Raw genomic sequence first — 24,172 nt, forward strand, 5'->3', positions numbered from 1 at the left:
GGGACTCGTCCACTTCCGCCAAGAAAGAGAGAGAGGGGGGGGGAGAAATCACAATTACTTATGATACTTTAAATAAAAAACTTATTAATCATGTTCTAACAATAACTTTTTATTATTATAACACGTATTTATTGAGTGCATAAAAGAAAAAAGATTGATTTTCTTCTTTCAAATATTAACAGCCTGAGAATATTTATAAGCCTCATGTTAACCACCCCACCACCATTGTTGTAAATGTATTCGTTCCCGACCATTGATCATCAAACAGATAAATAATAGGGGGAACTTTTTATACTTTACTATGTTTTTCGATCTAGCACTTTTTCTGTTCACACAACTTATCATCCCTTGTATAATTAATAATGATGAATTAATTATGTGAAGACAAATAGTCACAATGGATAATTTGTTTTTGCAAATTGAATGTGTTTTTTTAAAAAACATTCCCCTTTCAGGAAATGGATTGTTCCCAGTATGTTGACCAGAGAAGATGAATGGGAAAGAGGAGGAGGGGGGAGTTACTTCTGTGCATTGTCGTAGTAACTGGGCTCAAATACTCTACACATCGTAGTATTTCATATTTTTTCATATCAACAATTTAAAATATTGTTTCAGCGAGAATAAAGCAATATCAGTCCAATTTTATTTTAATTTCAAGGTGACATTTTAGCACCTCTCCCTCTGTAGTAATTGAATTAATCCACGTGTGTTGATACTCGCTGGTTCAGAGCGACGTCAGGACAGGAAAGCTACAACTGGCTTCTTACACTTGCAGCATTTGTCACATTTGGTGCATCTCAGTTTCTTTACCAAATAATTTTTATTGCATTGCAACAAGCTTTTGTATCCTTCCTGCATAATAAATCGTTTATTAATGGCTGCAAAGCATTTCTTACTGCCTCTCCAAATTTTCAACCGTAAATATTTAAAAAAAAGCATTTAAGAATCATCAATAAAAGAGGTTCGGAGAATTTTTTTAAGAGACGATGGGGCGTGGAATGCACTAGCAGAACTAGTGGTGGAAGCGGAATCCATAATAGCTTCTAAAATGAAGTCGATAAATGTTTTTTAAAGATTAGAAAAGGGCAGTGGATAGCTCTTTCAGAGCCAGCACAGGCATAATGGCCTCGGACCCAAGGAGAGGTCAACAAGGTAATTAGATTTGTCAGTCTGTCACTGGAATTCTGCATTTTCTAGATGTTATTTCTGCTCCAAATATAAATGTTTATGCAATGATTATAATGCACTTGTTTGGAGAGCTGACACCAAATTAGGACTGGGGGGTGGGTGGGTCCATGGGAATGTGTCAATATTTGCAGAAGGTCCCCACACAGAAAAGTTTGGCCTATTCTGACCATGATGGGTACCACAGCCAAGCCTGATCCTACCCTCAACCAACATCCAAACTTTCCAGTATAGAAATTTTAGAAACAGGAAAAGGTTTTTAGCTGAAAAAGCTTGTTGTTCTCAAATCCACTTATCTGCCTCCTCTCAATATCCCCCCAGTAACTTATTCTGCAATTGTATTACCTTTTGTGTAAACATCTTCTGCCTGACTTCCCTTCTTACTCCTAACTTTCTGATTATTGAATCTTACAAATCTTTGAAAAAGTTATAAACAACTTGGGAAATGAAAAGTGTATTAGTGGTGAAAAGAATGGGAAAATTCTGGTGCATTTTTCCAGAAGTCTCTTGCTGGGATACAGTTCCATAGGTAAGTAACCCTCTAATACCTCGCCAAAGTGACTAATTTTTCATGTGTGAGCCTGAATAGTGCTGGCAGACTATTCTTCTTAGGAAGGTATCAGAGCTGTGCCTGTTCTTGTTCTCACCAGTCACTTTGCAATCAGAGTGGCTGAACTTTGCCTGATTTCCCCCTCTTTAGCCTCGGTGGTGCTGAGGCCAGTTGTAGCAACCAAACTGCACCCCTGGCTGAAATCAGCTAACTCACCACAGACCAGTAGTCAAACCTGGGATCTCCTAGTTTGTATGGCTCATTGCTACACTAGGTGGTACCTTTACCCATTTGACCATCATAGGAACATAGGAACAGGAGTAGGCCATTCAGCCCCTCATGCCTGCTCCACCATTTGATAAGATCATGGCTGATCTGTGATCTAACTCCATATACCTGCCTTTGGCCCATATCCCTTAATACCTTTGGTTGCCAAAAAGCTATCTAGCTCAGATTTAAATTTAGCAATTGAGCTAGAATCAATTGCCGTTTGCAGAAGAGAGTTCCAAACTTCTACCACCCTTTGTGTGTACAAATGTTTTCTAATCTCACTCCTGAAAGGTCTGGCTCTAATTTTTAGACTGTGCCTCCTACTCCGAGAATCCCCAACCAGCAGAAATAGTTTCTCTCGATCCACCCGATCTGTTCCCCTTAACATCTTATGAACTTCGATCAGATCACCCCTTAACTATCAGGGTGCTTGTACTTTTTTTTGTTCTCTAATCATAACAGTGGAACTTCTATTCTTCCTTCAATTTGAATCATAGAGATTGTCATCCAAAACAGCATAGCAACCCTATATAAGAATTGTATTTTAGAGATTAAGTTTGTGATTACGCAGTTACATCTGGGAATCGATAGAGTTATATCGACTCATGTATACGAATTGGATGGCTATGAGTCAAAATATTGGTAAAGGAATAAACTTTTCATATTAGATTCAGCAGCTGTAGCTCCCATATGGCTTAAGTGTAAAATCAGCAAGGCTCTGCTGGAAAATGCACGTGTTGACAGACGAGGAGAGGATCAGGCTTGACTGTGATTTCCCCCTCCTCTTCAATAACAGGGCAACATACCGTGTTTGTTGATTGTAAGTCTGCATTCAGTGCACGAGGTGGCAGTGTTTCCCATAAATTAAATGCTTCAGTTACACACAAACCCAGTGCTATGAGTTGGCCTCAGTGCCTTGAACTACCCCTAAGGTATGGAAAACTGGTCCATGGTAATAAAGATCCCAACTTAATTTACAGAAAATCAGAGACCAAATCTGTAAGCTGCACCAATTATATGAGGTTGCCTCAGGCTTAATAGGGCACAAAACTGTTAGGACTCAGACAGCTACGCTGCATATATCTGTATGACACCCCTCTTTCCACTTCTAGTACCTCACCCAAGTGCCTATTTTTGTAAGTGTTAACCTAGATAGTATCAACAGGCTATTCAGCCATCAGAAGGGGACATGATTCCCTGCTTTCCAGTAGCAATTGTAAACAATTTTACAACACCAAGTTATAGTCCAGCAATTTTATTTTAAATTCACAAGCTTTCGGAGGCTACCTCCTTCCTCAGGTGAACGATGTGGAAAAGCAGGTCACTGCATAGCAAACATGTGAAACCTGACTGATTCCCCTCCTTACCCTGGGGCGCTGAAGGTAACTGCTATCTGGTTGGAATCTAGTCAGCGTAGACCAGAAATCCAACCTGGGGTCTTCTCGTCTGTATGAACGAGCATTACACCAGGTAGTATCTTTCTCTACAAACAAGTTCACCTGATAGCTTGTTAAAAGGTAAAATTTGGGGGGGGGGGGGGTGCCCTGGACAGTGCGTTTAATATTATGACACAGGAACAATCTGTCAAACTGTCACTTGGATTTTGGCAGTTAAACTGGGGCAACTGGTACAGATCTGAATCTATGCTATCAAACTGGCTTTTTGAACTGGATTAGGCAGATTTGGATTAGTTACACTGCACATTTGAGGTCATTATTGTTGATTGAGTAAACAAAATTTAAAAAAAATCTTTAAAATAAGTTTAAACTTAAGTAAACTGCAAGCAAACTAAACACAGAAGCGACTATACAATTGTGTCCTGTCTCTGCTAGATGTTGAAGTTTAGCTCTAGTTTCATCTCCCTTGATTGCTTTAGTTCAATAGGATTAAAATAGCTCCAGTTGAGCAGCTAGCACCAGCATTATGGGCTAAATGTCCCCTTCTGTGCTGTTATTTCTACAAGTCTAGAGAGTGTTGCCACTGGTATACCTAACCCACTGGTATTAATAAAACAGCAAAAATAATTAACCCAACATGCTTCACCTGTGTTTGACATGAATCACCTTAAAATGCTCCTAAAACTATTTAACCCGAGAGATACACAGATTAAAATGCTCTTTCTAGACACAACCCAAGGACAAAATCAATAATAATTGTTCACTTGCTGTTTTTCCACAGCGCAAGTGCATGTGGTATGAACATTTTGAACACTCAACATTATGGTTTACTGAAGTTCTAATAACAATGATACCCTCTCTCAAAAGTTAGCATAGTAATTCATTTAAAACCTTCCACACAGATGGGATAATGTTAACTCCCTTTGTAGCCCACTATATATTTGTGAAGCACCATTCCAACTGTGGCTTCAGCTATTATCACTATATATAGAACAAACAGCAGTTTTTCAATGCATTTAATGAGTCTTCCAGCAGAACTGCAAATACAACCACAATGTCAAGACATTCAGAAGTCAGCATTGTCTGCACTTACTGCTGCAGATTTTTAAGACACTTTTGTACTAAACACATTAAAATCTATTTATAAAATGGTTATGTGTTTGTAACGAATGGTTTTGGCAATTTATGCATCCGAGGTATCAGTGGAAAAGTTATCGCAGGGTTGAAAGAGGCTTCAAAGAATAAAAAAGTGTTGAATTTTTGCAAGGGTTGCAACTTTGATTTTATACAAGTGTAACCTGCAACCTTCTCTTTCTTTCTCCCTCCCACTTGAATCTTGCAGTACTTAAATTCCAGTGAGAAAGCCAATAGTAACAGAAGATCTAGTCACCAGAGAAGATCTTACTGTCAAAACATTTTAACCATCCTGACAGCTCTCAAATTAAATCGCTTGACTGGCAATGCCGCACAGCCTCACAAAAACCACACGGGGCACAGGTGTATTTCTCCACAGACCTCCTAATTTTACCTGTGCTATCGTGAAGTGATACCAAGCAAAACGTAAGCACTGCCACACCAGCATGAGGAAAAGGAAAAGAGGAAGATTGCTGTGCACCAGTCCAGGGTACCTCCTTGTGGCCTATTACCATGGCCTATTACCATTGGCAAAAATAATTAGTGACATTTGCCATGTAAAATTTTAACCAATAAAAAATACTGACGCTCAAACACATGGAAAATAGAGCTTAGTGATAGTTAAGGAGCTAATAAGGAAAAGCAACACATTTTGTCAGCAACTCAAGCATTTTTAAGTACAGTGCCTGTCAAAAGATTCTGTATTAAGAGCTGTACCAAGTTTGCTTCCAAACTGCTCATTGTGCCAGTGTACAGGAATGGCACTCTATTGTGTGCTCTTGATTCAGTCATTCAGATGCTGTTTTGCAGAAGACAGGTAATTTTTTAAAAAAAGACTACAAACAAAAACAAACACTATATCAAACAGTTGGTCTTTAGTTTAGCTGGGAAATGGGACACAGGTTATAGTCTCAAAGTTGCTATCTGTACAACAACTAAGTTTGAAATTCACACATTAACACATTGCTGTGCAAGGCACTTCAGTTTGTAGCAAGGCAGTTGTACCACGTTTTAAGGTTTACAGCATCTGAATATTCCATTCATTATACTGCCAATCAATAGGATATTCAAGATAATTTGGTCCAATTTGTCAAAGGTACATTTGCTTTATTCATGATACAAGTTGGAATGAAGGTCCAAGGTAAGGAATGTTTCAGAGCCACGTGCCACGTGTTATACAACAGAACCGAGCTATGGCACCCTCAACATTCATTTTACCATCGAACCTGAGGATATTCTAACTTCCCATTGAGTCATCCCGCATACAGAATATTCATTACACAGATTGTCTGAAGCATCAAGGCCCAGCAAGAGGAAGAAACAGTTTCCAGCCAATCTGTCCCCAGTATTGAAGCTGTATCGGAAGGTGCTGAAAAGAAAATATTGTACTAGAACTGAATGCCTGGTAAATTTTGGCACCGATTTTACCACCACTTATTACCAAAATACTGGGAGGGAAAGAAAAGCAGTGAAACTGATCTGTGTAGTTTTTAATTTATGCTTCACATGAGAGAAACCTGATTGAAAAAAAACAATTCAGACTCAGATAACTGATACGGTAGTAAAAATAATTAAAAAAAATTACACAAATATATATATATTTCTCTTCCGAAGAACCTCTTCACCACTTCTTTTTATGTTCGTCCATCGAGACTCCACCAGGCCCCAGTGCTACTACTAACAGAAGGCCGCCAATCACAGACATGGTTTGGAAAAAGTCATATTTTAAGAAGTCATGCATGGGCCTGTAAACTGGGACACTCCAGAATGGATTCTGAATCAGATTCAACGCAAAGAGCCAAATGACCAGTGTGAGAGCAGCCAACTTAGTCTTGAAACCAATGGCCACGAGGATTATCAAGCTTGTGCCAACAATGTCTTGAAGAATCTAGGAAAGAAAAATTGCAACACATATTTAGGGAATACTTGATTTTTAAAACTGCCCTATCCCTTGCCTCTCACAAAAGGTGCTGACTCGTGGGGCAGTATAGCTCAATGGACACCAGCACCATTTCCAATCTTCGCATGGTCATTTTTTTAATGTATGACGCAAAAGTGAGTGTTGATAGACTATTTTATTGTGAAGGACTCATAATTGAGCTGGATCCTGCCCTTACTCGATATCAACATCGATGCACACTTTCTAGGGTTCACAGGATAATGCTGAGGATAGAGTGTTTTTAATTGGTTGGGAGGTAGCAGACAGAGAGTAGGGATAAAGGGAAGATTCTCTGATTGGCGGAATGTGACAAGTGGTGTTCCCCAGGAATCTATAGTGGAGCCTCAGATTTTCACTAATATACGTTTCTTGAATGAAGGCATATACACATTCATATGAAGTTTTATATCCATGATTGCAGATGACACTAAGTTAGGAGGCAGAGTTGTGTAGATGGGAGCAGGAAGTTACAAAGGGACATTGAAAGATTAAGTGAGTGGGCAAAACTATGGCAGATGCAGATCAATGTGGAGGAAATGTGAGTTCATTCACTCTCGATCTAAAAGATAAATTGAAATATTTTCTTAATGGTGAGAGACTAGGAGCTGCGGAGGAGTAAAGGGGATTTGGATGTCCATGTGCACAGATCAGTAAAAGCTAGCGTACAGGTACAAAAAGTAATCAAAAGGGCTAATGGAACTGTTGGCCTTTACCTCAAGGGGTTTGGAATACAAATGGGAGGAAGTGATGCTTCAGTTGTACAGAGCCTTGGTCAGACCCCAAGTGGAGTACTGCGTTCAGTTGGCCTTGGAGGAGCACAGCGCAGATTCTCCAGAATGATACCAGAGCTTATTTTTGGGCTCTGCACCTCAGGAAGGATATATTGACTTTGGAAAGCAGATTCACCAGAATGAAACCAGGGCTTAAAGAGTTAAAGTATGAGGACAAGTTGCATAAACGTGACTTGTATTCCCTCAAGTTTAGAGGTTGAAGGGTGATCTAATTGAGGTGTTTAAAATGATAAAGGGATTCCATAGGGTAGATGCAGATAAACTATTTCCTCAGATGGGGGAAATCCAGAACAAGGGGCAGTCTTAAAATTAGATCTGGGCCATTTAAGAGTGAAATCTGGAAGTACTTTTTCACACAAATGATAGTGGAAATCTGGAACTCGTTCCTCCAAAAGCTGTGGATGCTGGGGCAATTGAAATTTTTTAAGACTGAGGTCGATAGATTTTTGTTAGGTAAGGGTATCAAGGGATATGAAGCAAAGGCAGATAAATGGAGTTGAGGTACAGATCAGCCATGGTCTAATAGAATGGCAGAACAGGCTTGAGGGGTTAAATGGCCTACTCCTGTTCCTATATTCCTAGAACCCTGGTCAATTTTCATTCCCCACAACCCAAGAATGTTGCAGTCAGTTGTCACAGTTGTATAGCTGCCCTGGCTCAACAGCTAACATGGCACAGACTGCAATTAAAATCTGTTCTGTATCAATAATAAGCCAAAAGTAATTTGCTTGTTTTGTTGATATTAATGAATGAAAGGGTAGAAGTCTTAAGTTTGCAAATTTTTTTGTCCCTCCCAATTACTACAATACACTTCAACTTCAATTCTCAAAACTCATACTGTTAGGATTATTAAACTCTGCACATTTGGCAGGTGCTCCATAGATCACAATATTTGCTAAACTAACCAGGTACCTCTGGTATCAAAACTGATCTTGCATTCTACAACAAAAATCTAACCAAAAAGGACTGTGCGGCAGAATACATTTAAAAGCTGTTGGTGGGGGTTGGAAAGGGACTGGGACTTGAGGTTGAATCCAATTAAGACTAACTGGCATGAAAGACTCAGATGTGGTTGCAAGGTGACCAAGGTTGGGAGCTAAATATTCAGGGTTATTTAACATTTCAGAAGGATAGGACAAAAGGTAAAGGTGGTGAGGTAGCTCTGTTAATAAAGGATGAAATTGGCATAATAGTGAGAAATGATCTTGGCTCAGAAGACCAAGATGTCATATCAATTTGGGTGGAGGCAAGAAATAGCAAGGGAAAGAAATCACTGTGGGAGTAGTATATAGTTCCCCCCAACAGTAGCTACACTGTAGAGCAAAATATCAATCAGGAAATAAGGGGGGCTTGTAAAAAAGGTAATGCAATAATCATGGGCGATTTTAACTTTCACATAGATTGGACAAATCAAATATGCAAAAAATAGCCCTGAGGAGGAGTTAAGAGTGTATTAGGGACTGTTTCTTAGACCAATACATCAGGGAACAGGCCATGGGTAACAAAACAGGATTAATTAATGATCTCAAAGGATCCCTTGGGAAGCAGTGATCACAACATGATGAATTTCACATCCAGTTTGAGAGCGAGGATCTTGGGTCTGAAACCGTTGTATTAACTTAAATAAGGGCAATTATAAAGGAATGAGGGCGGAATTGGCTAAAGTGGACTGGGTAAACTGATTAGATGGTATGATGGTGGATAAGCAATGGCAAACATTTAAAAAGATATTTTATGACTCGCAAAAAAAAATATCCGTTAGGAGGAAAGACTCCACAAAAAGGGTGAACCAACCATGGCTAACTAAGGAGGTCAAGGATGCTATCAGGTTAAAAGAAAAAGCATACAACATGGCAAAGATTACTGGTAAGCCTGAAGATTGGGAAAACTTTAAAAACCAGCAAAGGATGACTAAAAGAATAATGAAGAGGGAGAAAATAAATTATGAGAGCAAACTAGCAAGAAATATAAAAACTGACAGTAAAAGCTTCTACAAGTATATAAAAAGAGGATAGCTAAAGTAAACATTGGTCCCTTAGAGGATGAGACTGGGGAAATAATAATGGAAAACAAGGAAATGGCAGAGGAATTGAACAGATATTTTGTATCTGTCTTCACAGTAGAAGACACTAATAATATACCAATAATAGTAGAAAATCAAGGGGCAAAGGGGATGGAGGAACTAAAAACAATCACTAGAGAAAAAGTACTAGGTAAACTAATGGGTCTAAAGGCTGACAAGTCCCCTGGACCTGATGGCTTCATCAGAGGGTCTTAAAGGAAGTGGCTACAGAGATAGTGGATGCATTGGCTGTAATCTTCCAAAATTCACTAGATTCTGGAAAGGTCCCAGCGGATTGGAAAACTGGTCTATAGTTACCTGCTTTCTGTCTCACCCCCTTCAAGAAGGGGGTGAGACAGAAAGCAGGTAACTATAGACCAGTTAGCCTAACATCTGTCATTGGGAAAATGCTAGAATCCATTATTAAAGGAAGTAGTAGGACATTTGGAGACTCATAATACAATCAAGGAGAGTCAACATGGTTTTATGGAGGGGAAATAGTGTCTGACAAATTTATTAGAGTTCTCTGAGGAAGTAACAGGCAGGTGGATAAAGGGGAACCAATGGATGCAGTATATTTAGATTTCCAAAAGGCATTCGATAAGGTGCCACATAAAAGATAAGAGCTCATGGTGTTGGGGGTAATATACTGGCATGGATAGAGGATTGGCTAACTAACAGAAAACAAAGTCAGGATAAAAGGGTAATTTTCAAAATGGCAATCTGTAACTAGTCGGGTGCCACATGGCTCAGTGCTGGGGCCTCAGCTATTTACAATATATATCAATGACTTGGATGAAGGAAGAGAGTATCTTGTGGCCAAATTTGCTGATGATACAAAGATAGGTGGAAAAGCAAGTTGCGATGAGGACACAAAGTGTCTGCAAAGGGATATTGACAGGTTAAGCAAATGGGCAAAAATTTGGCAGATGGAATATAATGTGGGAAAATGTGAAGTCATCCACTTTGGGAGGAAAAGTAAAAAAAGCAAAATATTATTTGATTGGAGAAATACAACAAAAACGCTGCGGTAGAGGGATCTGAGTGTCCTCGTACATGAAACACAAAAAGTCAACACACAGGTGCAGCAAATAATCCGGAAGGCAAATGGAATATTGGCCTTTATTTCTAGGGGGAAATGAGTATAAAAGCAGGGAAGTTATGCTACAACTGTATAGGGTGCTGGTGAGACCACACCTGGAGTACTGCATACAGTTCTGGTGCCCTTATTTAAGGCAGGACATACTTGCATTGGAGGCAGTTCAGAGAAGGTTCACTAGGTTGATTCTGGGTATGGAAGGGTTGTCTTATGAGGAAAGATTGAACAGGTTGGGTCTTTACTCATTGGAGTTTAGAAGAATGAGAGGAGACCTTATTGAAACATACAAGATTCTGAGAGGACTCGATAGGGTAGATACTGAGAGGATGTTACCCCTCATGGGGGAATCTAAAACTAGGGGGCATAGTCTCAGAATAAGGGGCCGCCCGTTTAAGATGGAAATGAGGAGGAATTTCTTCTCCCAGAGGGTCGTGACCCTTTGGAATTCTTTACCCCAAAAAGCTGTGGAGGCTGAGTTAGACAAATTTTTGATCAACAAAGGAGTCAAAGGATATGGGGAAAAGGTGGGAAAGTGGAGTTGAGGTAAAAATCAGATCAGCCATAATCCTATTTAATGGCAGAGCAGGTTTGAGGGGCCAAATGGCCTACTCCTGCTCCTATCTCTTATGGTTATGGTCTGTAAGCTAACTCACCAACATTGTTGTATCATTGTATCTTGAGGCAGAATTCCCCCGACTACAATACGGAGCAGACATTCCTAATGTAATTCATTGCAGAGCAAGGTCTTATACCAAATAAGTGCATCAACATTTGGCATTTAAAATAGAGGATATTTTCCACTCACCATAAGCGCATTTAAGGAGAAGTGTAACAAAGTCATAAACATTAGGACAAGCAGGACACGGCCGCCCAACTGCATGTACTGACGTGGGGAATTAGTGCCCATGGTAGGGACACCTGCAAACATAGTCTTCCCTTCTGATCGAGACTCGGCCAGCAGAAGCAGCAACCCACCTCCAAGTGCAAGATTCCTAAATAAGAGGGTCAAAAGGAGTTCAAGTCATTAAACAATTTGGCTGATACCGGGAAAGCAAAATACTGTACTTCTTCCAACTATTGAACAGTTCTAATTTTCAACACAATTCAATGCAGCACATAATTCCCCATCATGTACAGAAAGTAGGGACAACACATACAGATTTCTTATCAAAACTTCTCTAACTCTCCCCTTCTGAAGGCCAATGATTCACAATGGTACAGACCCCCAGGCACCAGCAGTCCCCTGCCACTTCACCCAAGTAGCCAATCTTCATCTGTGGGCCTGGACAGCAAGCATCAATAGTCAGTGCACCCGGGATGGGCATCATAATCAAAACTGTGCTCGCTTAACATCAACACACATGCATTTCCAACAGAAATCACTAGATAGCAATCAGAAGCAGGAAACCTGGTCATTTTCTCAGCAAGTTTGTCCACAGTGGAGGGAAGGAGAGACTTAAAGTTTGTTTATAAACACATGTTCAGCCTTCCCCACATCCATTCATCTAAACAAGAGTTGGTTTGTCTCATTCTTACAATTGATTAAAAAATTCCTCAGCTAAAGTTTTGGAAAAGGAGAGGATTAGCTGGAATAAAGCCTTCAAACTGAATTTTCAGCTTTGGAAACCCAAGGAATCAGAATATAATTTCACCCCTAAATGCCAATTTCAACAACTGCCAAGACTGCACTACCACCAATTAACTTACCTCATAAGGAATTTAAGGTCCCAGAGAATACTGTAGGCAATGGTCTGTAAAAAGAGAATACAGCAAACTGCCATTACTACCCTGAAATCTTAACAATGTAAGTAATAAGTACATTTGTCCTTGAATCATAATTTTAAGGCACAAAAGGAGGCTCTTTGGCCCATCAAGCGTGTGCTATCACTTTAGTCCCATTCTCCTACCCTTTCCTCACACTATTTTAATTTTTTCTTTATTAAATATTTCTCCATTTTCCTTTTAAAAGTTATTCAACTTCCATCACCATTGCTGGTAGGGCACTTCATAGAATCATAGAAGAATCATAGAAGTTACAACATGGAAACAGGCCCTTCGGCCCAACATGTCCATGTCGCCCAGTTTATACCACTAAGCTAGTCCCAATTGCCTGCACTTGGCCCATATCCCTCTATACCCATCTTACCCATGTAACTGTCCAAATGCTTTTTAAAAGACAAAATTGTACCCGCCTCTACTACTGCCTCTGGCAGCTCGTTCCAGACACTCACCACCCTTTGAGTGAAAAAATTGCCCCTCTGGACCCTTTTGTATCTCTCCCCTCTCACCTTAAATCTATGCCCCCTCGTTACAGACTCCCCTACCTTTGGGAAAAGATTTTGACTATCGACCTTATCTATGCCCCTCATTATTTTATAGACTTCTATAAGATCACCCCTTAACCTCCTACTCTCCAGGGAAAAAAGTCCCAGTCTGTCTAACCTCTCCCTGTAAGTCAAACCATCAAGTCCCGGTAGCATCCTAGTAAATCTTTTCTGCACTCTTTCTAGTTTAATAATATCCTTTCTATAATAGGGTGACCAGAACTGTACACAGTACTCCAAGTGTGGCCTCACCAATGCCCTGTACAACTTCAACAAGACATCCCAACTCCTGCATTCAATGTTCTGACCAATGAAACCAAGCATGCTGAATGCCTTCTTCACCACCCTATCCACCTGTGACTCCACTTTCAAGGAGCTATGAATCTGTACTCCCAGATCTCTTTGTTCTATAACTCTCCCCAACGCCCTACCATTAACAGAGTAGGTCCTGGCCCGATTCGATCTACCAAAATGCATCACCTCACATTTATCTAAATTAAACTCCATCTGCCATTCATCGGCCCACTGGCCCAATTGATCAAGATCCCGTTGCAATCCTAGATAACCTTCTTCACTGTCCACAATGCCACCAATCTTGGTGTCATCTGCAAACTTACTAACCATGCCTCCTAAATTCTCATCCAAATCATTAATATAAATAACAAATAACAACGGACCCAGCACCGATCCCTGAGGCACACCGCTGGACACAGGCATCCAGTTTGAAAAACAACCCTCTACAACCACCCTCTGTCTTCTGTCGTCAAGCCAATTTTGTATCCAATTGGCTACCTCACCTTGGATCCCATGAGATTTAACCTTATGTAACAACCTACCATGCGGTACCTTGTCAAAGGCTTTGCTGAAGTCCATGTAGACCACGTCTACTGCACAGCCCTCATCTATCTTCTTGGTTACCCCTTCAAAAAACTCAATCAAATTCGTGAGACATGATTTTCCTCTCACAAAACCATGCTGACTGTTCCTAATTAGTCCCTGCCTCTCCAAATGCCTGCAGATCCTGTCCCTCAGAATACCCTCTAACAACTTACCCACTACAGATGTCAGGCTCACCGGTCTGTAGTTCCCAGGCTTTTCCCTGCCGCCCTTCTTAAACAAAGGCACAACATTTGCTACCCTCCAATCTTCAGGCACCTCACCTGTAGCAGTGGATGATTCAAATATCTCTGCTAGGGGACCCGCAATTTCCTCCCTAACCTCCCATAACGTCCTGGGATACATTTCATCAGGTCCCGGAGATTTATCTACCTTGATGCGCGTTAAGACTTCCAGCACCTCCCTCTCTAATATGTACACTCCTCAAGACATCACTATTTATTTCCCCAAGTTCCCTAACATCCATGCCTTTCTCAACCGTAAATACCGATGTGAAATATTCATTCAGGATCTCACCCATTTCTTGTGGTTCCGCACATAGATGACCTTGTTGATCCTTAAGAGGCCCTACTCTCTCCCTAGTTACCCTTTTGCCCTTTATGTATTTGTAGAAGCTCTTTGGATTCACCTTTGCCTGATCTGCCAAAGCAATCTCATATCCCCTTTTTGCCCTCCTGATTTCTCTCTTAACTCTACTCCGGCAATCTCTATACTCTTCAAGGGATCCACTTGATCCCAGCTGCCTATGCATGTCATATGCCTCCTTCTTCTTTTTGACTAGTGCCTCAATCTCCCGAGTCATCCAAGGTTCCCTACTTCTACCAGCCTTGCCCTTCACTTTATAAGGAATGTGCTTACCCTGAACCCTGGTTAACACACTTTTGAAAGCCTCCCACTTACCAGACGTCCCTTTGCCTGCCAACAGACTCTCCCAATCAACTTCTGAAAGTTCCTGTCTAATACCATCAAAATTGGCCTTTCCCCAATTTAGAATTTTAACTTTTGGGCCAGACCTATCCTTCTCCATAGCTATCTTAAAACTAATGGAATTATGATCACTTGTCCCAAAGTGATCCCTCACTAACACTTCTGTCACCTGCCCTTCCTTATTTCCCAAGAGGAGGTCAAGTTTTGCCCCCTCTCTAGTCGGGCCATCCACATACTGAATGAGAAATTCCTCCTGAATACACTCAACAAATTTCTCTCCATCCAAGCCCCTAATGCTATGGCTGTCCCAGTCAATGTTGGGAAAGTTAAAGTCCCCTACTATTACCACCCTATTTTTCTTGCAGCTGTCTGTAATCTCCTTACATATTTGCTCCTCAATTTCCTGTTGACTATTTGGGGGTCTGTAGTACAATCCTATCAAAGTGATCTCTCCCTTCTTATTTTTCAGTTCTACCCATATAGACTCAGTGGGCGAACCCTCGGATATATCCCCTCTCACTACTGCCGTGATGTTCTCCCTAATCAAGAACGCAACTCCCCCTCCTCTCTTACCTCCTGCTCTATCTTTCCTATAGCATCTGTACCCTGGAACATTGAGCTGCCAGTCCTGCCCCTCCCTTATCCATGTTTCAGTAATAGCTATAACATCCCAGTCCCATGTACCCATCCATGCCCTGAGTTCATCTGCCTTGCCCATCAGACTTCTTGCATGTTAGAATAAAAGACTTTTGCTTGAAGGGTTATCTCATAACTTCTCCCTTTGTTCTTTTGATGATCTTAAATTTATGCCCTCTAGTTATTGGCTCACCAACTAGTGGAACTGGCTTTTCCCACTTTACCTTATTGAAACAATGCATGAGTAGAATCCTGGAATTTACAGCATAAAGAACATAATTTAGAGCATACAGTATTCAAGGAAACTACAAGACCGCCATTGATGAGAATAAGTGAATACAAAAGATGTACAATGCAGGCAACAATACGATGAAACACATTTCAGTGCTGATGAATGGCATCATAGTGTGGGACACAGAATTGATCCCTGCTTTGTTATGATACTGAGCACAGTTATGCTGCTTTGGGGCAAGTACACCTTAAGTACACGTTATTTCAAAGTGAATACGATATGGTATCTTGTGGAGGGGATAACATGATTAATTATGGTCTTTCAGTACAATATACTTCTTGCCTATAGGGGTGGAACATGTGTTCACACTGTAGCAACCCACAGATCATGTTCCTAATCTCAGCCATGCCATCATGAGGTAGTTCTAGCACAAACATTTTTTTCCCCCCAGCAGGGAAGGACAAGGGAAGATTGAAAATTACAAGAAAAAAAAATGTTTATATAATTCAGGAGTAAAAGAACAGTTTCTGCACACTTACCTGCATAGCAATGAGTACAAATAAGCCGCAGCAAGCATAAGGCACAAACCTCCGACTCAGCACCAGAATGCAACCACCTGTAAATAAAAATACAATTGCTAAAAAAAAGTACAAATCGAACAAAATAAACAAAAAAATTGCATGCAGTAGTAAAAAATGGACCTTTTCCGAATCATTTGCAATTAGTATTCATCTGGCAGACTTAGTAATCTGATATCCGAGCTAGTCGAATCTTCAGCCTGGTTCATTTATAGAATTGGAGGGTTAGACTGGTCACTGGGGCTGAGATTCTTCCCAGTTAACTCCAAATAACCCTGCAAGCCAATTTCATATGTACATGGAATGGTGGTCCCAGCTGGACAAGCAGTAGTGCTCTGTGCGGGTAAACTGCTGAGCTTTAGCTGATGCAAACTTGTGGGGGATCTTTAGCCTTGTCTTTCTGAACTTAGTTAAGGGTGTCTCCCCCATGGGAAGATGTACTCTATATTGAGCAAATAGAAACTCTTCTTGTGTGGCTTGGTTTAGAGACTCAAGCCTGGTGATGTGTTTCCACATGTGAGCCACACAATCTCATAGTTGGTTGTAGAAAATAACTATTCATGCTATACATTGGTGAAATTCCTTCCCTGACAACTGTTAAAATTAGCTTGAATCTGACAGCACAATTGGACGACATTTTTAGTGAGATGGTTTCTTAAAAATGTGCATGCTATAGGACTATTTTAGATTTTTTTCCCCTCAAATTCTCTCCAGTCATCCAGGACACAGATTTCTCCACAATCGCCAGAATTAGTGGTAGGAAAAGGAGGTTCAACAAGGGGATGCTGGATATTGTCCATTCACTTTCTCCTTCCTCCCATGACAAAATGCTTCACCTGTGTGCAACACTGAAGACATGACGAAAGCAGCCAAATCTGGCAAGTTTTAGCAAAAGGCATCTTTGAGGCCCCATGCCTTTCTGGTTGGGAGCCAAAGACTCAAATACATCACCTACAATGCCATGAACTGCAGATCATGGAAGTTTTTAATGCGACGATATTCTCTTGGATAAATATTACTGACATCTTAAGTACTATTTATTAAGAATATATCAATAAGAAGAATGAACAGCCAAATACAATTATTGCTATCAATATATTTTTATCAGTGCCTATAACTCACCTTCAGTAGCAAAATGAGACCAGAATGAAAGGCAATGATGACAACGATGATAAAGTGAGGACTGAAAACTGGGACACTTATAAATTGCAACTGCTTATACCAGAGGTGTGTTTCAAGGTCCTGATTTAAACAGGTTTCCTAGACTCAAGAGTCTTTCAAAGAAATAAATAGCACAAGAACCAGAGTATAAAAGTGAACATACTTCTGCCAAGTATGATGCTGTTTTTAGGTCACTCCTGAATTTGGCTTATGCTATTAAAAAAAGTGCCACAGCGGGTGGCTATGCATCTTCTACATATCTCAGTGCCATTCTGCTGGCCTGCAGTCAGTATTCCTCTTAATTTTAAAAAAAGGTTAAAAAAATTCTGTACCAAAACTTAACAGTCGCCAAGTCAAACTCCCACAATCTGGCTGCAAACTTCACGAACTTATCGAGGCCCTAATTTCCAAATTGGAAACGATTTAAAAATCTTCAGAAAGAAAGGGCCATGGATTATAAACATTTTCAACTAATGCAGGGTAAAAGACTGGAGTATAAAGTTAAAATGGTTATTCACCAACTGCCTGACATCGAGTTCTTGGATGAGTTGGAATTATCTTCAACTCAATGTTGATAAAACCAAATCCATCCTTTGGCTTGCACCAGTACCTTACTGTCTCTGACTTTCAGTGAGCCTCTCTAGTTGCTACTTCCTTTAAATCTAGGTTTGGATCCCCAGCACCCTGTACAATCAGGAGCTGAACTTTCCACCCTGCAAGGTTGCCATCTTTGACCTTCAGAACACAACATCTCTACTTCTCTATCACTGCTGCTGAAACTTTCTCCAAACTTGAGAGTTAGTAGTCACTAAGTACAACCACCTTGAGCACTGACTTCTCCAATGCTGTCCTCCACAAACTGCAATTTATTCAGACCTATGGCCCTCTCCCCCAAAATCCCACACAGCCATCTTCCTCAATGAGATGAGCTTCAAAACCCACATCCTATACAACATTATGGGTGGCTACTTTTACCTTAACAACATGCCCCCTCCCTTTGTTATCTCATTTTACCACAGCAGGTCTTATCTGTGCTTTTGTTACCTCAAGACGACATCAACGCCATTCTCACAGCTTCCCTAGCACCTACACAAACTCTCAACTCAAAAACATTGTCACTCACATCCTGCTCTGCAAGCCCATCTGTCTTGTCCACCAATGCATGGAATTCAAAATCCCTGTCTTTGCTCACAATTTCCCCTCAGCAAATTGACTTTGTCCTGGTTTTCAAATCCCTCCTATCCAAGCCACCTTTTCCAGCTATATTTCCACAATCACCTGCCACTCCTCTAACATCATTCATTCCCTCTACTCTATCATCCGTGGCTGTTCTTTCAGTCATTTCGCCTTTGCCTTCTGGAATTCTTTCCCAAAATGACCACCTTTCCACCTGCCTTCAATAGCCCTCTCCTAATTTGTTTCCCTCCACTTTTATGTTCAGTACTCACCTCTCTCCATTTGGCCAAACAAACATTCAGACATTTCATGTTAGGAACACATTAGAAACATACAGTGTTGCTGACAAACACTTAATTCTCTCCTATTACAAGATATTTCCCTCCCCATAACACAACATTCTCTGACTAAACAGGCTGGTGCTTGGTCATCTCCCAAGCTTTTCCCATTATCAGTAACTTAAAAACTCCAGGAAGTGCAAAATCCACAAAGCTCATTTTTCTAACAAATTAAGGTATTTCTTAGGTAAATTCACCACCTGGTGTGCTGTACTGAGTCATACAGATCAGAAAGATCCGTGGTTCAATCTTTGATCAGTATTAAGTTAGCTGATCCCAGTTAGGGCGCTACAACAAGCTGTGGTATCTACTCCTGAATGCTATCCAACGGCTTTGCTAAAAACTGTGCGCGTGGAAGATTGGCAAAAACTGAACTGCACTTATCTGATGCCCATAATGGTCCTACTGCTTACTGATATTGTCTAGGCTTACAAATGAACAGCCATTTCGGCAAAGTACCAGTGGAACTGTATCCCAGCATGGGTCAGCACCTTCAGGAGAGATGGGGAGAAAAGTGGAGTTAAAAAATCTGAATGAAGCCAATTACACTTTCTGTCCACACCTACAAAAGAATTGAGACTGGAGAAAGTATCCCTGTATTGTTCACCAGACCCTGTAGCATCCTTTTTTAAAAAAAATTGTCAACTCAAAAAGGGTCATCCACTTTGGATCCAAGAGAGACAAATCTGAATATTTTCTTAATGGCAAGAGACTAGGAACTGTGGAGGAGCAATTGGATTTGGTGTCCAGGTGCACAAATCACTAAAAGCTAGTGCACAGGTACATAAGGTAATCAAAAAGGCAAATGGAATGATGCCTTTATCTGAAGGAGGTTGGAATAGAAAGGGAAGGAAGTGATGCATCAGTTGTAGAGAGCTTTGGCCAACCCCAATTGAAGTACCGTGTTCAGTTTTGGGCATTGCACCTCAGGAAAGATATATTGGCGTTGGAGGGGGTATAGTGCAGATTCACCAGAATGGTACTAGGGTTAAATTATGATGACAGGTTGCATAAACTTGGCTTGTATCCCCTTTAATTTAGAAGGTTGGCAGGTGATCTAATTGAGGTGTTTAAAATAATAAGGTAGATACAGAGAAACTATTTCATCTGGTGGGGGAATCCTGAACAAGGCAGCATAATCTTAAAATTTACAGGCCATTTAAGAGTGAAATCAGGAGGGACTTTTTCACTCAAAGGGTACTGGAAACCTGGAACTCACTCCCTCAAAAAGCTGTGGCTGCTGGGACAACTAAAATTTTGAAGACTGAGATCAATAGATTTTTGTTAGGCAAGGGCATCAAGGGACATAGAACAAAGGCAAATGGAGTTACAGTACAGATCAGCCATGATCTAATATAATGGCAGAACAGGCTCAAGGTGGTGAATGGCCAACTCCTATTCCTCAAACTCAGTACTATAAAGTATTACAATGCCAAACAAATCCCAAGGACCTGAATGTTTCAAGAATCAAATTATGGACGAATGTGCCCTCTCACTTGCACCACTTGATAAAAACAAATTGCACCAATGAGTTACACATTTTGTGGATCTCATTGTTACTATCCAATGACTCACCTAGCTGCCCGATCATATTAAGCAAAACAAACAAGGTGGCGAAGAAGGTCCCACAGTGCCAGGTCATGTTGATGTAATCACGCTGCTCATTCCACTGGAACCACATGCGAATCCCATCTTCCAGGAACGTGCTGATCAGACACAAGTGCGCAACGTGAGGCAAGAAACGCTTGGTCACTCGCAAAAACTGGAAAATAAAAACAACAGACTTAGGACTCTGCAAAGTACATATCAATTAGCCACGACTGACTGTTTTCCACTTATCCTGGACAATGTCATTTCTGCCGCACCATATAGCTGGTTAGTCAGTTTATCCCTAGAATGAGAAACAGAAAATGTTGGAGGTCTGCAATAAAAGATAGAAAATGCAATGCACAACAGTCTTTGATGAAGCGTCTCGAGCGATACGCAAATAGCCTTTCTGAACCAACAGGCCCATGAAATTCGAAAAGAAAAAGTGATTAACAAACATAAGCAAAATTAGAATGGAGTTGACTGGGCCTTAGGAACCAAACTGCCAGAGTCCAAGGCGTAGAAATGCCCCACCGGCTATAGTTTGGACACCTCTGTCTTAAACACAGGAATAAACACATATAGAAAAGAAACATTTTTAAAGTTTTATTCAGCAAGAAAGAGATAAAATACAAAACATAAAATTTGTGAGCTGCACAATAAGGTCATGTCTCACACAGGGCTTTGTCCTGCAAAAATTCTGATACATAATTGGAGCACAGATTTGGGAGGTTGCACTGAATATTTTTACACATCTATTAATCAAAACCCTTAAAAAAAACTTTTACTAAGAGCCACAGTACTTAGTTTAACATACAAATTTGCTCTTGTTTAAAAGTACACCTACTAAACTAATCAGTTGGGAATCTGAGCTGATCTGTACCTATAAAGCAGCAGTTTTGCTATAAAATAATCCCACAAAATCAATGTTATAACTAATTTTAAATACACACCATCAACTCTTCAGATATACTCTACAAAGTGTCAACAGTAGTTTACCCTTTGGCCTATTACATCAGCAGCTGCTCTATGAAGCAGCTACCCATTTAGTTCCATTCCACTGCTCTTTTAATTTTTCTTTTCCAAACATTTATCCATTTATCTTTTGAGAGAGATTATGGATTGTATTTCTGGTAGGGAATCTCATGACCTAACATCCTTCTGCATAAAAGCAAGTCTCTCCCTTCACTCCTTATGTATAAAAACAAAACAAACAAACGTCATTTCACGATGGTTTCTTTGTACTTAGAGCTGGGAATTTACAAATATCTGCCAATCTGCAAACTTTCCTCAACAGCTTTAGAACATGAACTATTTACAGGCCAGTAAACCACAGTTTGACTTTAGCAACAGAATATTGTGCACCATGTGGTACAATGCTATTATAAAACATGTCATGCAACTTAATTTGAGCAATTGAACTGTAAATACAAAGTAATCCTTTGCCCAATTTTCTGCACCCCTCCATCTTGGAAGTAGCTACATATGCTGGATGTGGTCACTTGCAATCTTCCCTAGGGACTCATACTTCACCACCAAGCTTGGACAGTGAGTGTTAGTGGGTTATTTAAGTCTGGGAAATGGACTTCGATCCATATACACAGTTTACAGAAGTGGTCATGCAGATTTGATTTTTCTTTCCCTATCTCACAACCACAGGTCAACTTTAGTGCTACTAGCCGAGACCTTCATGCCAATTTATATGGTTCAGCGTTATACCATACAATGCATTCACCCAGTGAGTCATTAGGGATGCTCCATAAACTAGGTCTACGATCTGCCCCAGCAGAACTGTGTGGCTTTACAGTACCTTTCAACCAAATACAGATATTTGCCAAACACTGCAACATGGCATGCAATCTGTTTCAAAGCACGTCATTGTGTCACAAAACCAGTCACTTGTTAGATGCAAAACACAACTAACTGCCTATGCTCTTCCCCCCAGCACAAGGATTTATGAAATAATCGTGCAAACTAAAATGAGCTTTCATACAAAGCATTTTGTTCTTTAATATCTTCAACAGCAATCTGCAAGTTTCAGATGAATGTTAATGCCAGAGCTGAAATATTAATTCATTATCTACTTTATAATGTTCCTGCATGAAATGGTTCGTGTATAGTGTTGTGTTCTATTCTATATTGGGTCTGTACTGTATGAATTAAGACTTGTATTCCAGAATTTCAATCTATTACTCATTGGACAGCTGTTATTTTTGTAATATTCCACAACAGTATTTGTACAGATATTTCCAATGGTTGCACATTAGTTAAATTATAAGTTAATTAGAATTACAAAAAGAGAGTGCATCTCACCACTATCTTTCATAAAATGTGGGGAGGGGGTCAATTCGAGTGCCGAGGCTGCTCCCCCGACTAGGCCTTACCTCGCTGAACAAATCACATTTTCCAGCCCTAATGCTAATTTAAAAATTGATCTGTTATGGACGTTACGGTTAGGGTGGTCGCGGTAGTTCGGAGTGAGGGAGTACCTGGTCGGCGACGTCCTCGGCGGTCCCCATCACGTCGTTCTGAGCAGACATATCGGTGTCTCGGTGCGTCTCTGTGCTCGAGGGGCGGAGAGCGGGGCCACGGGCACGAGGCTCGAGCCCGACTGCCACGTAAGTAGGCAGAGAGCACGGGCACGAGCCCGCCGGCAAACGAATGAGCAAAGCGCGGGAGGGGGGAGAGGCAAATGGAGGTGCGACGATAGCGAGATCGGGCGCGAATTTAGCAAAGCGGACGTTAAAGAGCGAGAGCTAATTAATGACTGGGTGGGGAGGCGGACGCGAAAGAACCGACGTACCAGGGAATGACTGGGGAAAAGCGGACGCGAAAGAACCGACGTACCAGGGAATGACTGGGGAAAAGCGGACGCGATAGGAAAGGAACGGGTCAGGGTCGCGCACAAGTAGGCGCGCGACAGCCTGAAGGACCATTGAGAGAGGGACACGTAACCGGGAGCTGCAGCTGACTCCAAATTCAGCCAACGCAGGGCTGAGCAGTGGGCTGGAGAGAGGAATGAGCAACACGGAGAGAATTAAGAATTAAAATCGTTGCAGTAGAAAGAAAACGTGCAGTGAGGGACAAATCAGAGGGAGAAGATTGCCTTCATGAACTGATGATGTGGAGATGCCGGTGATGGACTGGGGTTGACAAATGTAAGGAATCTTACAACACCAGGTTATAGTCCAACTGTTTTATTTGAAAATCACAAGCTTTCGGAGGCTTTCGCCTTCGTCAGGTGAGTGTGGAGGAAGCCTCCGAAAGCTTGTGATTTTCAAATAAAACAGTTGGACTATAACCTGGTGTTGTAAGATTCCTTACATTCATGAACTGAGGAGAGGGAGGCGAGAAGAGAAGTGCCTTTGTGAATTGGGAGGCTAAAAGTGAACTGAGGGAAGAGAAAAGATTGTCTCTGAACTGAAGGGGGTTGGAGAAGAGATCCTCTGAACTGGAAAGGAGAGAAGAATGCCAGTATCAACTGGGGAAAGGAGATCATTGTATCAACTGTATAAACAATTTTAATATAATTTATCAGATTAGGCAACACAGCTGCAATTTCTCCTCGAGATTAACTAAAATCTTTACAGTCTTTGCCACAATCTTTCTACAAGTGATGTAAAGTTGGGTATATCCACAGCTTAAACTATGACAAGCTCGTGTCTTACTGTACCTTCTGTGTAACCATATGCCATAGACATTTGATCAGGTCTGTTTCTGAGTTGTCATCTTTTTTGAAGCTGTTGGTCAGCTTTGATTAGTTTTGTAGGTTGGCATGTTTGCAGCAGAATAACAGGTTGGCTAACCAAAGTCAACGAGATGGGATTCATCAATAGTTTTTAAAAATTCATTCATGGGATGTAGGCGCCGCTGGCAAGGCCAGCATTTA

General features: G+C 40.9%; 1 protein-coding gene across 1 annotated transcript; it reads right to left on the reverse strand.

Moving 5' to 3' along the window:
• Nucleotides 1–4,404: 4,404 nt before the first annotated feature.
• Nucleotides 4,405–23,121, reverse strand: LOC137304390 (surfeit locus protein 4-like). The gene is made up of 6 exons (XM_067972969.1): nucleotides 22,773–23,121; nucleotides 20,272–20,458; nucleotides 15,983–16,059; nucleotides 12,135–12,178; nucleotides 11,233–11,419; nucleotides 4,405–6,424 (listed from the first exon to the last, which is right to left on the reverse strand). Exons 1-6 carry the CDS (start codon nucleotides 22,821–22,823, stop codon nucleotides 6,158–6,160), a joined length of 813 nt encoding a protein of 270 aa, XP_067829070.1. The 5' UTR covers nucleotides 22,824–23,121; the 3' UTR covers nucleotides 4,405–6,157.
• Between the last annotated feature and the right edge of the window lie 1,051 nt (nucleotides 23,122–24,172).

Source organism: Heptranchias perlo, chromosome 37 (assembly GCF_035084215.1).
Source record: "Heptranchias perlo isolate sHepPer1 chromosome 37, sHepPer1.hap1, whole genome shotgun sequence".
Lineage (NCBI taxonomy): Eukaryota > Metazoa > Chordata > Chondrichthyes > Hexanchiformes > Hexanchidae > Heptranchias > Heptranchias perlo.